The following is a 14,856-nucleotide window of genomic DNA, read 5'->3' as shown; positions in this document are numbered from 1 at the left end:
CCAAGCCTTAATGGAAAACCAATCCATATTTTTTGTTTATAAAGTCAAATATTCATTTATCTCACCGCTTTATCATTTCTGGGGGTGATATTTAGATTTGACATGGATGCAATCAAGCCTCTTCGTTGGATGCACACTAAATTTCTCATTTAAGTGCAGTGGTACTATGATAGAAAGAAACAACATTCAAGATGACCAATACTGATCCAGCAAATCTTCTACGTCCAAAAAAAGATTTTCCAACATTGTGCAAATGAATATTGATTTATTTTTGAAGCGGAATGCAATTTCACCATTCTCTTCCTGTTGTGAATCTTGTTTGTACAGGTCAGCAGTTTTTGCCAAAAGCATGCTTAATGAGATTGTTCCCTGTTCAATGCTCATTGAGTACAATGCCAGGGATAATTAGTTACTCTTGTTCTGAAGCACTTTGCACTGGGGACTTGCAGCTTGGTCTTTATTTCATTGGCACAGCTTGAAAAGGCCAGTAGCTTACTTACCATTGCACATCCTTCCTAGCCTGATTCACCACTTGTTCCATGGACTGTTGATCCCTGGTCTCCAAATCAGCATCTCCTTTGCACCCCCACAGTCTGTCCCACCTCACCTCACTACCTCCATTGATTAAACACCAGGCCCACAATTCACCATTTGCCAACTTGCTTGCCCTGACAATCCAGGATCCCAATACATAATTCCCCCCAAACACGCAACCCACACCTCTTAATTTGACCCATTGTAGATGTCAAGGCAGTAATAGGCCAAGTCAACGTCAACCATATTTCAAGGGTTTACCAGACATCTGTCCCCCCTATTGATGACTCCTTTGTTATCCATAAATCCTGGGCCCAAATCTGCATCGGCCCATTTCTCTTTATGCACTTGGCACTGGGTGAAGAAAAGATCTCTGGGCCTCAGTGGTGTGCTATGCCTACGGCCCGAGCTGCTAATGAACCTCAAACGGCAGTCTTATGACCAGAACAGTTACTGGCAGAATGACTTATTAATGTCAACGTCATACAGCACAGAAACAAGCTCTTTGGCCAAACTTGCCCACACCGACCATGATGCCACACCCTACACTGATCCCACCTGCTTGCTTTTGGCCCATAATCCCTATAAATACAAGAGACAAAATGTTGATACAGTGCTGTGAAACTTACATACATAGAACAGTACAGCACAACAACAGGCCCTTCGGCCCACACTGTCTATGCAGAACACAATGTTAAGACCATCACTTGTCTACCTGCACATAATCCATATTCCTCCATTCCTTACATATCCATGTACCTATCCAGAAGTCTTTTAAATGCCGTACTCTGGCAGCCAATGAAGGATACACAATATCTTGGGACGGTACTGTGGCACCGTGACAGATTTGCTACCTTACAGCGCTTGAAACTAAAGTTCATTCCTGGCCTCGGGTGCTCCGCTGGGTCTATCTTACTGTAGTGTGGGGTGGAGCTGGTGTGATAGGATTCCAGAGTGGAGGGGGAAAGAGAAGGTTCCCAAGGTCGGGTTGGGCTTGAGTCTCTTGCGCTGTGGGGCAGCATTTGCGGAGGCCAGTTGGGCTGCAGGGCTGCAAGTCTTTGAGGTGGAGGGGAGAAAACCCACACTGTCACGATGCTCCAAATGCAGCCTAACCAAAGTCCTATAAAGTTTCATCCTAACTTCCTGACTCTGATACTCAATGCCCCGACCTATGAAAGCAAGCATACCATACAACTCCGCTGTATAGTTTGACATTGTATTATTGAAAGTGATATTACGCACAGGGAGTAGAGGTCCAGACTAATTTGTTCACCAGACATTTTAGCAAAAGTCTCACAGCATTGATGAATAAAGGGATTTTTGGCTTTCATGACTCTCTGAAAGTGGCAACACAAGTAGACACTAGAAAAGAAGGCATATGGTAAGCTTGCATTCATTGAATATAAGAGTCAGGAAGTCATGATGCAGTTTTATAAGATTTTAATCAGGCGGAGTATTTCATGCAGTTCTGACCACCCAATTATGGGAAGATTGTGGAGGTTTTGAAAAGGGTGTAAAGGTGGTTTACCAGATGATGTCTGGATTATCTACAGGGATAGGTTGTATACACTTGTATTGTTTTATCTGGAAGGCCAGAGGTTGAGTGGCATATGTAGGATAGAAACATCAAACACTAGAGGGCATAATAATAATAATAATAATAATAAATACTTTATTGATCCCCTCAGGGAAATTCAGATGTCCAGAAGCTCCCAACCAACAAACCCACAGATTCAAAACGAACGCAGACAGAAAATACATAGAATACAATGTGGACACTACCTGAGAGCAATAAATACTTAAAAAGACCAATAATTAACAGTTAAAAATTAATAATTGCAAAATGCATCCCCCTACAGCCTAGCGGTCCGAATTATAAAATCTAATGGCTGCAGGGGTGAAGGATCTCCTGAACCGCTCCGTTCTACAGGGCAGGGAGAGGAGCCGGTTGTTGTTCCGAGTGCTCTTTTGACTCTCCAGAATTATATGGAGGGGATGCCCGGGGTTTTTCAGGATGACCTGCACCTTGTGCCTCATACGCCTCTCAAGCACCTCCATCCCAGAGTCTACTCTCCCCTCCAGCACTGAGCTAGCTCGTTTAACCAGTTTGACCAGCTTCCTATTGTTTTTTGCACTAATGCTGTTGCCCCAGCAGACAACAGCGTAGAAAATAACGCTTGCGACCACTGTGTTGTAAAACATGTGCAGCATATCATTACACACATTGAAGGATTTGAGCCTTCTGAGGAAAAAGAGTCTGCTCTGGCCTTTTTTGTAGAGGGAGTCAGAGTTGACAGACCAGTCCAGTTTGTTGTCAAGGTGTACTCCAATGTATTTATATGTCTGCACCACCTCAATGTCAGCCCCTGCAGCGTTGACCGTCTGAAGGGGGAGCTTGGACCTGCCAAAGTTAACCACCATCTCTTTAGTCTTTGTTGTGTTCAGGGTGAGACAGTTCTCTTCACTCCAGGCACAAAAGGCACTGGTCAAGTTCCTGTATTCCTCCTCCTGCCCGTTCCTTACACATGCCACAATCGCTGTATCATCTGAGTATTTCTGTACGTGGCATGTGTCAGACTTATAGTTAAAGTCTGCTGTGTACAGGGTGAAGAGGAACGGGGCCAGAACCGTTCCCTGTGGGACTCCAACATTGCACACCACTGTGCCAGACACACTGTCCCCCAGCTTGACAAACTGTGGTCGACCCGTCAGGTAGTCGTATATCCAGGAGATAAATGTGGAATCCACCCCCATCTTCTTAAGCTTGTCATTCAGCATAGGTTTAAAGTGAGAGGGGCGGAGTTTAAAAGAGATGTATGGGGGCAAGTATTTTACACAGAAGGTGGTAAGTGCCTGGAACAAGTTGCGGGGGATAGTGGTGACGTCAATTATGATCGTGGCATTTAAGAAACTTCTGGATAGGCATATGGATATTGCAGGGAATGGAGGTATATGGATATTGTACAGACACTGGTCTATTAGCTGGTCTTGGCACTCCATTAATATGCTGCTGAATACCTAATTTAAACCATGCTGCTCTGAAGAGAATTTGAGCAGTATTGAGAAGCATTGCTCCATAGGAGATTGTATGAAAAACAATCACAAGCTATTCCAAGTAGCATTTTACAGCCTTGGGGAGTGAGTTATGAGTTGTCTTTCTTTGAGCCACAAGCAGGACCATGTTGTATGCTTGAAATCAAATTTCTGGTCAACCCATTGTACAGAAACCAAATGGAAAACAAGTAGTTCTGCACTGACCATTTGTATAATACGTCTGTAGGTTCCTCCAATAAAATGCTACATCTGCACAATACTAGCCATTCACTCTCATGCTAATGCAGATGTTGAGTAATTGATATTTAATTTGAAATTTAGACAGCAAAGTTACTTGAAATGGAGTATTAAAAATACATACACAAATCAGTAACACATATTGATGGTTAGATCTTAAAGCAGATACCTAGTTATTCTCCACACTCTATATGTGGGAACATCTCTGGTCATAGAAACATAGAAAATAGGTGCAGGAGGAGGCCATGTGGCCCTTCGAGCCAGCACCGCCATTCATTGTGATCATGGCTGATCATCCACAATCAGTAACCCGAGCCTGCCTTCTCCCCATACCCCTTGATTCCGCTAACCCCTAGAGCTCTATTTAACTTAAATTCATCTAGTGAATTGGCCTCTACTACCTTCTGTGGCAGAGAATTCCACAAATTCACAACTCTGGGTGAAAACGTTTTTCTCATCTCAGTCTTAAATGGCCTCATCTTTATTCTTAGACTGTGGCCCCTGGTTTTGGACTCGCCCAACATTGGGAACATTTTTCCTGCATCTAGCTTGGCCAGTCCTTTTATAAGTTTCTATAAGATACCCTGTCATCCTTCTAAATTCCAGTAAATACAAGCCCAATCTTTCCTCATATGACAATCCCGGGGATTAACCTCGTGAACCTATGCTGCACTGCCTCAATAGCAAGGATGTCCCTCCTCAAATTAGGAGACAAAAACTGGACACAATGCTGCAGAAGGACCTCTTTACTCCTATACTCAAATCCTCTCATTATGAAGGCCACCATGCTATTAGCTTTCTTCACTGCCTGCTGTACCAGCATGTTTACTTTCAGTGACTGATGTACAAGGACACCCAGGACTCGTTGCACTTCCCTTTTTCCTAATCTGACATCGTTGAGATAATAATCTGCCTCCTTGTTTTTGCTGCCAGAGTGGATAACCTCACGTTTATCGACATTATACTGTATCTGCCATGCATCTGCCCACTCACTCAACCTGTCCAAGTCACCCCGCAACCTCCTAGCATCCTCTTCGCAGTTCACACTGCCACCTAGCTTTGTGTCATCTGGAAATTTGCTAGTGTTACTTTTAATCCCATCATCTAAATCATTAATATATATTGTAAATAGTTGCGGCCCCAGCACGGACCCTTGCGGCACTCCACTCGTCACTGCCTGCCATTCTGACAGGGACCTTTTATTCCTAATCTTTGTCTCCTGTCTGCCAACCTATTCTCTATCCATGTCAACACCCTACCCCCAATACCATGTGCTCTAATTTTAGTCACCAGTCTCCCATGTGGGACTTTATCAAAGGCTTTCTGAAAGTCCAGATACACTACATCCACTGGCTCTCCTTCATCCATTTTACTTGTCGCATCCCCAAAATATTCCAGAAGATTAGTCAAGCAGGATTTCCCCTTCATAAATCCATGTTGACTTGGACTAATCCTTTTACTGCTATCAAAATGCGCCATTATTACTTCTTTAATAATTGACTCCAGCATCTTCCCCACCACTGATGTCAGGCTAACTGGTCTATAATTCCCCGTTTTCTCTCTCACTCCTTTCTTGAAAAGTGGGATAACATTAGCTACCCTCCAATCCACAGGAACTGATCCTGAATCTATAGAACATTAGAAAATGATCACCAATGCGTCCACGATTTCTAGAACCACCTCCTTGAGTACCCTGCGATGCAGTCCATCAGGCCGTGGGGATATATCAGCCTTCAGTCCCGTCAGTCTACCCAATACTATTTCTCGACCTAATGCAAATTTCTTTCAGTTCCTCTGTCCTCTAGTACATCTGGGAGATTGTTTCCGTCTTCCTTAGTGAAGATAGAACTAAAGTACCTGTTCAACTCTTCTACCATTTCCTTGTTCCCCATAATATATTCACCTGTTTCTGCCTTCAAGGGACCCACATTTATCTTTACTAATCTTTTTCTCTTAACATACCTAAAGAAGCTTTTACTATCCTTCTTTATATTCTTGGCCAGCTTACCCATGTACTTCATCTTTTCACCCCGTTTTGCACTTTTTGTTACCTTCTGCTGTCTTTTGAAAGTTTCCCAATCCTCTGGCTTCCCGTTACTCTTTGCTATGTTATATACATTTTCTTTTAGTTTTATTCCATCCGTAAGATCCCTTGTCAGCCACGGTTGCCTCTTAGAATCTTTCTTCCTCTTTGAAATGATCCTGCATCTTCTGGATTATGCCTAGAAATGCCTGCCATTGCTGTTCCACCATCATTCCTCCTTGGATCCTTTTCCAGTCGACCTTGGCCAGCTCCTCTCTCATGCCTTCATAGTCCCCTTTCTTCAACTGCATCACTGACACTTCTGATTTAACTTTCTCCCTCTCAAATTGCAGATTAAAACTTATCGTATTATGGTCACTACCTCCTTTACCTTGAGTTTCCTTATTAAATCTGGTTCATTAGGCAACACTAAATCCAGAATTGCCTTCTCTCTGGTAGGCTTCAGTACAAGCTGCTCTAAGAATCCATCTTGGAGGCACTCTACAAACCCTTTCTTGGGGTCCAGAACCAAACTGATTTTCCCAGTTTACCTGCATATTGAAATCCCCCATAACCACAGTGGCATTACATTTGTTACATGCCAATTTAACTCCTGCAACTTGCACCGTATCTCCAGGCTACTGTTTGGGGGACTGTAGATAAATCCCATTAGTGTCTTCTTACCATTACAATTCCTCAATTCTATCCACAGCGGCTTTACATTGTCAGTCCATATGTCACCCCTCGCAAGGGACTGAATTTCATCCCGCACCAACAGAACTACCCCTCCTCCTCTTCCCACCTGCCTGTCCTTTCTATAGGACATATAACCTTGAATATTCAGTTCCCAGTCCCGACCCTCCTGCAGCCATGTCTCCTGTAATCCCCACAATGTCATATCTACCAATCTCTAACTGAACCTCAAGATCATCCACTTTACTTATTATACTTTGTGCATTCATATACAATACTTTTAATCCATTACTCGCCTCACATTTCACATTGATTCTTATTTCACTTGGCCATACTCTCCTATCCCTTCATGAGCTTTCTGTCCCGTTAATTCTGGTGTCTTTCTGAACTTTTCCTATACTCTCTTTCCCTTTAACTCTATCCTTGTATTTCCAATTTGTCTCCTCCCCCCACTATTATCAACTAACAGTATTTTATCTGAATTTCAATCTGGTTTTAGGAAAAAATATAGTACGTCAACAGCTGCTTTAAAAGTAGTAAATGATTTTATTGAATTTTTAGACAATAAGCAACAGTGTGCAGCCCTTTTCGTTGACCTATCAAAGGCTTTCGATACTGTGGATCATGCCTAATTGGTACAAAGACTATGCAGCATCGGTTTGTCTGTCTGTTGGTTTAAAAACTATCTATCAGGCAGATCCCAGTGTGTGCGAGCAGAAGGTATTACTTCTAGCTCTCTTAATGTATCCAAGGGTGTGCCACAGGGATCGGTTCTAGGACCTTTATTATTTACTATTTATATTAATAGTCTAGATCATAAAGCTCCGAACGCAAATTTTCACTTTTATGCTGACGACACAGTGTTATATTGCTCTGCGTCTACCCCAAATCAGGCTCTCTGTCAGCTCCAAACTGCTTTTAACACTGTGCAACGTAACCTGTGTGATTTAAAAATTGTTTTAAATGCTGACAAGACAAAGCTCATGCTGTTCACTAAAGCTAAATCAAAGCCCTCGGACCTCCCTCCTATCACCACTTTGCAGGGCTCTGTGGTTGAATCTGTGTCTCAATATAAATATCTGGGAATTATAATTGACGATTTTCTCTCTTTTAAACCTCATATCCAGCAACGTGAAAAAACTAAAGATAAAATTAGGTTTTTACTTTAGAAACAAATCTTGTTTTTCTTTTGAAGCCAAAAAAAGACTTGTTGCTGCAACGTTTATGTCTGTGTTGGACTATGGTGATGTTTTATATATGAATGCATCTTCAAAATGCCTACAGTCTTTGGACACGGTCTACCACGGAGCACTGAGATTTGTTACTAATTTTAAAACCCTCACGCACCACTGCACTTTGTATGCTCAAGTTGGATGGTTTGCCCTGTCCACCCGCAGACTCCATCATTGGCATATCCTTATTTATAAGACTATCCTCGGTGTTCTTCCTTCATACCTGCAGAAGTATGTAATTCGAAAAAGCACAGGAACTTATCAGCTCCGCTCTGAGGACTTGTTCTTACTAACTGTACCTAAAGTCCGTACTGAACTGGGGAAAAGGGCATTTAGTTATGCTGCTCCCTTCGCATGGAACCAGCTGCAGAATGAACTGAAACTTAAGGAGCTGGTTTCTATAAACAGATTTAAATCCCTTCTTAATGATGTTGAAGCGGGCTCTTCTGTCTGTACATGCTTTGTTTGATGATGTTCTGACTGTGACTCTATTTATATGTTCTCTGTTGTTTTTAAATTATTGTCTGTAACTGTGGAACTGTGCTGCTGCCTGTCTTGGCCAGGACTCTCTTGTAAAAGAGATTTTTAATCTCAATGAGACTTCTCCTGGTTAAATAAAGGTTAAATAAAATTAAAAAATAAAATATTTAGTTTAAACCCACCCGTGTAGCAGTGGCAAACCTGCCTGCCAGAATGCTGGTCCCCCACCTGTTAAGGTGCAACCCGACCCTTTTGTACAATTCACCCTTACCCCGAAACAGATCCCAGTGGTCTAAGAATATAAATCTCCACCCTCTGCACCAGCTCCTCAGGTCAATCTGATAAATTTCCCCTATAGATTCAAATCCAACCATTAGACAACAACCTTTCCCTCAATGGCAGCAAGCCAAAGGAGGTTGTGATAGACTTCAGAAGTGAAGCACATTGACAGTGCCAAAGTAGAGATATTTAAAAGTTTCAAGGTCTTAGGAGTAAATATTACCAGCAACTTGTTCTGGACCATGAATATCGAAGCAAGGGCCTAGAAAGCACACCAACGTCTCTACTTCCGCAAAAGGCCCAAGAAGTTCAGCATGATCCTCAACTACTCTCACCAACTTCTACAGATATGCCGTAGAAAGTACTTTATCGGGATGCATCACAGTATGGTTTGGGAACAGCTCTATCCAAGACCACAAGAAATTGCAGTGTTGTGGATGTAGTCCAGCCCATCACACAAACCAATCTCCCTTCCATTGACTCCATCTACACTTCACTCCATCGCAGCAAGGCTAGCATAATCAAGGTAGACACAAAATGCTGGAGTAACTCAGCGGGTGAGGCAGCATCTATGGAGGGAAGGAATTGAAACACCACCAATTCCTTCTCTCCTTGGATACTGACTCACCCGCTGAGTTACTCCAGCATTTTGTGTCTACCTTTGATTTTACCAGCATCTGCAGTTCTTTCTTACACAGCATAATCAAGGACTAGTCTCGCCCTGGTCACTTCCTCTTCTCCCCTCTTGCATCAGGCAAGAGGTACAGAAGTGTGAAAATCTTTCCGATTCAAGGACGGTTGTTTCCTAGCTGTTACCAAGCAACTGAACCATCCTATCACCAACTACAGAGTGGTTCTGACCTACCATCTACCTCACTTCAGACCCTCAGACTATCTTTTATCAGACTTTACCGGACCTAATCTTGCACTAAATGTTATTCCCTTATCCTGTATCTGCACACTGTGGGTGGCTTGATTGTTATCATGGATAATCTTTTCACTGAGTAGATAGCATGCAGCAATTGATCATAGGTTTCCAAATGCCATTTCAACATGAACATAAACAACAATTTTGAATGTTGTTTTTTCCAATTACATTTCATATTTCTATTGTATGTTGGTAACTGTGATACAAATACAAGTCTCTTCTATCCAGTTGCTTAACAGTAATTTGGCCAACAAATATACCTTATTATATTTAGTAAGAGGATGTAATTTTGCTTTTTTAAATTATTATTAGAAAATCATCAGGAATGGATTTTGCAATGTTTGACCAGCTTTATTTTCTGAGAAACTTTACTCCACCAATTGGAGACATAGGGAACTACAGATTCTGGTTTACATTTTTTTTAAAATGCATCTGCAGGCTGCGGGCACTGACCCGAGTTACTCTAGCTTTTTGTGTCTATCTTCGTTTTAAACCAGCATCTGCCGTTCCCTCCTACATCATTCTTTCCAGAGATGCTGCCTGCCCCGCTGAGTTCCTCCAGCTTTTGGTGTCTATCTTCAAAATGTACCTTAGCGGGTCAGGCAGTATCTCTGGGGGAAAAAAGGATGGCTGACGTTTCGGGTCGGGACCCTTCTTCAAACTGATGAAGGGTCCCGACCCGAAACTTCACCCATCCTTTCTTATCCCCAGGGATATTGCTCAAGCTGCTTTGTGTCTATCTTTACTTAATAGCTCCTTCTGGGCAAAGTTATTGGAAAATAGAAGGAACAGATTCACCATTTCACTCAATGGGGCAACACTGATACTAATCCTCATTGTGACAGATTGGATCAGGTAGCCCAATAGACAAGATAGACAAACGTTTCTTAGGTTCAAATGATAGATTCACTGGTCCATTGAGAGGATTTTTGACAGGACTTAAAAATGTTTCTTTTGAAAATGTAAGTACTTTTTAAATGTAAATGTTTCTAAAACATTTTCTTCAATTATTCCTTTAGAAGTATACATTGCTAAGTCTAGTTCAGCAGAGAGAAGATGTGGTGGTAAGTTCTAACTTCCTAGTCAGCAATTTCATGAAAAATGATAAACAAGTTCAGACCCTGTTTAAGGAGTACTCAACTGAATCTTTTTTTATAATTCTTTGCAGAATTCAACATGTTCCATATGATTGCTGTGGGACTCAGTTGTTCCATCTTAGGCTGTCTCCTAACATTACTCGTATATACTTACTGTCAACGATATCAACGGCAGTCCCATGATGCCACTGTTATCCATCCAATTTCTGCAGTTCTCCTCAACACCAGCATCACAAACCACGTCAATAAACTCGATAAATACGATTCTGTGGAAGCCATTAAGGTGAGATATTCCGGCTTTTAAATTTGTCTTTTTATTACTTGCAATTTGGCATTCAGTCAGCTGATATCAAACTGTGCAACTAATATTCTGGTTTGAAGTTACCAGGCTTATTGTGAAAGTAAGACAACAAAAATAGTTTCCCTGCTGTGTTTATATTTTTATACAGAAACCTTAAAAGTGAAGATAAGTTACTTTTCTCTACCACTAATGATTTGCACGAGAGAAATTTCACCACTAAAGCTATCATGTTAGACTTAAGGGGCATTTTGCTCCAAGTAAATTTCACTTCCTAGTTATGAAAACATCTTGGAATTTTTCTGACTTTTTATAGAATTTGGTGTTTACAGCACCAAAATATTTCCTCTTTGTCCTTTTATAATAGGGAGAGAGCAGTATTAGACATCATTTCATTGCTGGAATGGTAGAACAATATAGCTTGTTGGATTTATATACACATTGATGTGGTAGGATGGAAATAAGACAACAATCCGTTCACTTTACCCTTTTATCTTTGTTGAATAAGGTGAAAATTGCCCATGAGTATATTCGAGGAAAAAGAGTAGTTAATTCCTTTTTTTAAAGAGACACTGGCAGGAATCTTTGATAAATGTTTAAATTTTTGTTGGATTAACGTTCAAATTTTGATTGGTGAATGGTCTAATCGGTTTACGGGATTGATGTATGTAGACTGTGCACATTAAGCTGAATTTTGAGCGCACTGCATTATAAAATGTATAATTAGTTGCAATGTCCTATATTGCCAAAGCTAACCAAACGTAATCACTATTAAATGCAGAAAATGTGTGTGCATTGTGACAAGAGTAAAGGTTGCTGCTGGGTGGGAAGTAAATTTCTGGTTTTAAAAATAGGACTAAAAATTTGAAACCCTTCAAAGTGGTACAGTGAGTATAGTGCAAGATACTGCCTAGACAGTAGTAATAAGCATTATCTTTATTTTCTAGGCCTTCAACAAAAATAACTTGATCCTTGAAGAAAGAAAGAAATACTTCAACCCACAGATACATCCAAAGTCTTTCTCCAACACATATTTCACAGACCTAAATATGTATGATGACTATTAGAGCGAACAAAATCTCATGTTAGACTGGATTACAAATTTAAGATCCACCTTTTTGAATCTGGACTGAAGATGAGATCGATATTTCCATTCTTGCCTTTTGCTCATCTGTAATGTTAGCACCAGAAATGATCCAGAGGATGGAGAATTCTCAGCCAAATTGGAACTAACCCGTTCTGTTCAGCAGTGGTAGAAGTGAAGATGAAAATGACTATTATAAAGTAAGTGAACCAATGCAAACAGTGCCTGTGAACACAACATTGATAGTTGATGAACTATGTGTTTCACCAAGTCCAATGATGTGGCAGCAAGAACCAGAATTAATTCATTGAGTTTTTGGAAGAAAGTTGTAACAAATGGAACAAGTTTCTGTGGTGCTCATATGGGATTGTGGCAGTCTGCTTTATAATACTAGGAATGATTAATTGTGTTCAATGTTGCCCACTTCATGCCATTCCAAAGGCCCAGCCAGCTGCAACTTGTCGATCAAAGTTTATTCTTATTCAATTTTTCCAAATTAGTGAAAAAGCTGATCCTAAATGTGGCTGTGTTGCTCTTTAATTTCTATGGTCTCATTACTGACCAGTTTAATTTGAATGTTTGAGAATGCAGACAATCATGAAAATATTTTCCATGTAAACCTCAAACAATTGTAAATAACTGACCAAACATATGCATAGTGCAAATGGTTAACTGTGCATATAGTTTAACAACATGGTCAGTGGACCCATTGACTGCATTAATTAATAACTGTAATGCTGAATATAAAAGTGACTTTGGTACAGTCCATCTGCTGTAAATACTTGCAGCTTAGCTGCATTTAGGCTAATTATCCTATTTCTGGTTTTGTGTAGAGGGTCCTATAGTTGCCGGTTCAGATTGCTTCCCAGTCAGTATTTTCTGCATGAGATATATTACTGTAGCTGCAGAATAATGTTCTGCCTGATTGTTGTGTTTTATGGGGCTTCTGGCAGCTCTGTATCAGATGTGAGTTTTGTGTTTTACATTATATTCAGTGTTATGCTAAAATTTTAGCAGATGTGCAGCTATTTAATTTAGTCAAATGATCATATAATAAGCTTTTAATAGAGAATCAAGATAGCAGCTTCTCTATTGAACCCTTGACATTTTGAAAATCCAATAATAGCAGAGAAGTGAGATCCATTTCCACTTTTGCAGTTTTAATTGTTCTCATCAGATGCCATTGTGCATTATTTTACTGTAATCTACAATATCAATACAAAGTAGTGTACACCCCAGCGGTATGAAGTAGTATACACCCCAGTGGTATGAACATTGACTTCTCTAATTTTAGATATCCCTTGCTTTCTCCATCCTTCCCCTCCCCTTTCTCAGTTTTCCCACAGTCCTACTGTCTCCTCCTACTTCTTTTCTTTTACCCACCCCCCCACATCAGTCTGAAGAAGGGTCACAACCCGAAACATCGACTATTCCTTCTCTCCATAGATGCTGCCTCACCCGCTGAATTTCTCCAGCATTGTTTGTATCATATCATTACTATATCTGGGTTAACAAATTTGTTAAAATATTTCCCATATAATATGTATATGAAAGCATAAGTAGCATGTTACCAGCTAGCAAACTCAGAAATCTATTGAAAATTGAACTGGTAATTGTCAACTCTATGCTTCCAAATCAGGTCAGCAGCTGAAATAATGAGAGTTAGAAATTGTCTTGTGTTTCAAAATTTGTTAAGCACAGTGCATTTCATGTACAAACAATAGACAATAGGTGCAGGAGTAGGCCATTCGGCCCTTCGAGCCAGCACCGTCATTCAATGTGATCATGGCTGATCATCCACAATCAGTACCCCGTTCCTGCCTTCTCCCCACATCCCCCGACTCCGCTATCTTTAAGGGCCCTATCTAGCTCTCTCTTGAAAGTATCCAGAGAACCGGCCTCCACCGCCCTCTGAGGCAGAGAATTCCACAGACTCACCACTCTCTGGGAGAAAAAGTGTTTCCTCATCTCCGTTCTAAATGACTTGCCCCCAAAGACCCCATAAATGGCACAAGCAATATATACGAAATAGGGCCCTATTTGTAAATTTAAAGGGACCAATTGCATCTTTCCCAATGTGAAGAATTTCTAGCCCTGCAATTTTTTTTTTGCCACTACTACAGAAACCACACGAGAAAAAAGAGTGGAAATCCTTGAAAATAACTTTTTCTCCCTGTAATTGACAATCCACCAAAACAATAATCACACCTTGATCATTTCACATGACAGGCTACAAGTTAAAAAAAGAGAGTAATGGAATAATGAGATAAAAGTGACAAATATTGTAAAATATCAGATCAGGCAGCATCCGTGGGGAATAGGAAGAGTGAGAAACAATGTGTAACATTTCAGATCAAGGAAAGGTCTGCACACACATAAATTCCAGACCCCTGACAAAATATTTGCATGGAAGATCACTGACCTGAACCCTCAATCTTGTTTCTCTTGCCACAGATCCTGTCTCATCTGAATAGACTGGATTAGATCAAATATCTGAATATTTCTAGCAATTTCGATTAACTGACAAATCTCATTTAACATTTTCTCATTTTCCCTTTATGAGAAAAATAATATTTTCAGTAGTCAACATAATCCATTCCTTTGCTTTCACTAGAGAGGAGACAAGAAACTTCAAATACTGGAATCTTGAGCAAAAACCAAAGTGCTGGAAAAATGCAGTAGTTCAGGCAGCATTGGTGGATGAAAATGACACGTGCATTTTGGGTTAAGACCCTTCTTGAGATTGGTGAAGGGGAGAGAGCTAGAAAGGAGAGATGGTGGTGGGACAAAGCCTAGCAAGTGATACGAGTGAGGGGGGGAGGGGGTGATAGTGACAAAGTTTAGAGATGAAAAATGTGTCAGATAAGGAAAGAAGGAGTAAAATATAAATCCAGAGTGAGGGATAGCGATAAAAACG

General features: G+C 40.7%; 1 protein-coding gene across 2 annotated transcripts in view; it reads left to right on the top strand.

Moving 5' to 3' along the window:
* The window catches only part of sema5a (semaphorin 5A), a 195,175-nt gene extending 181,904 nt beyond the window's left edge, over positions 1 to 13,271 (top strand). For both annotated transcript variants that reach the window (XM_033042966.1, XM_033042975.1), the window contains exons 20-22: positions 10,480 to 10,524; positions 10,629 to 10,840; positions 11,803 to 13,271. In XM_033042966.1, the coding sequence (XP_032898857.1) occupies positions 10,480 to 10,524; positions 10,629 to 10,840; positions 11,803 to 11,922 (377 nt within the window). In that variant the 3' untranslated portion in view covers positions 11,923 to 13,271. The remainder of the gene's footprint in view (positions 1 to 10,479; positions 10,525 to 10,628; positions 10,841 to 11,802) is intronic.
* Positions 13,272 to 14,856: the final 1,585 nt, after the last annotated feature.

Source organism: Amblyraja radiata, chromosome 2 (genome assembly GCF_010909765.2).
Source record: "Amblyraja radiata isolate CabotCenter1 chromosome 2, sAmbRad1.1.pri, whole genome shotgun sequence".
NCBI classification, from domain to species: domain Eukaryota; kingdom Metazoa; phylum Chordata; class Chondrichthyes; order Rajiformes; family Rajidae; genus Amblyraja; species Amblyraja radiata.
The sequence above is the reverse complement of the archived record's forward strand: the minus strand, read 5'-3'. Positions and strand labels throughout refer to the sequence as shown.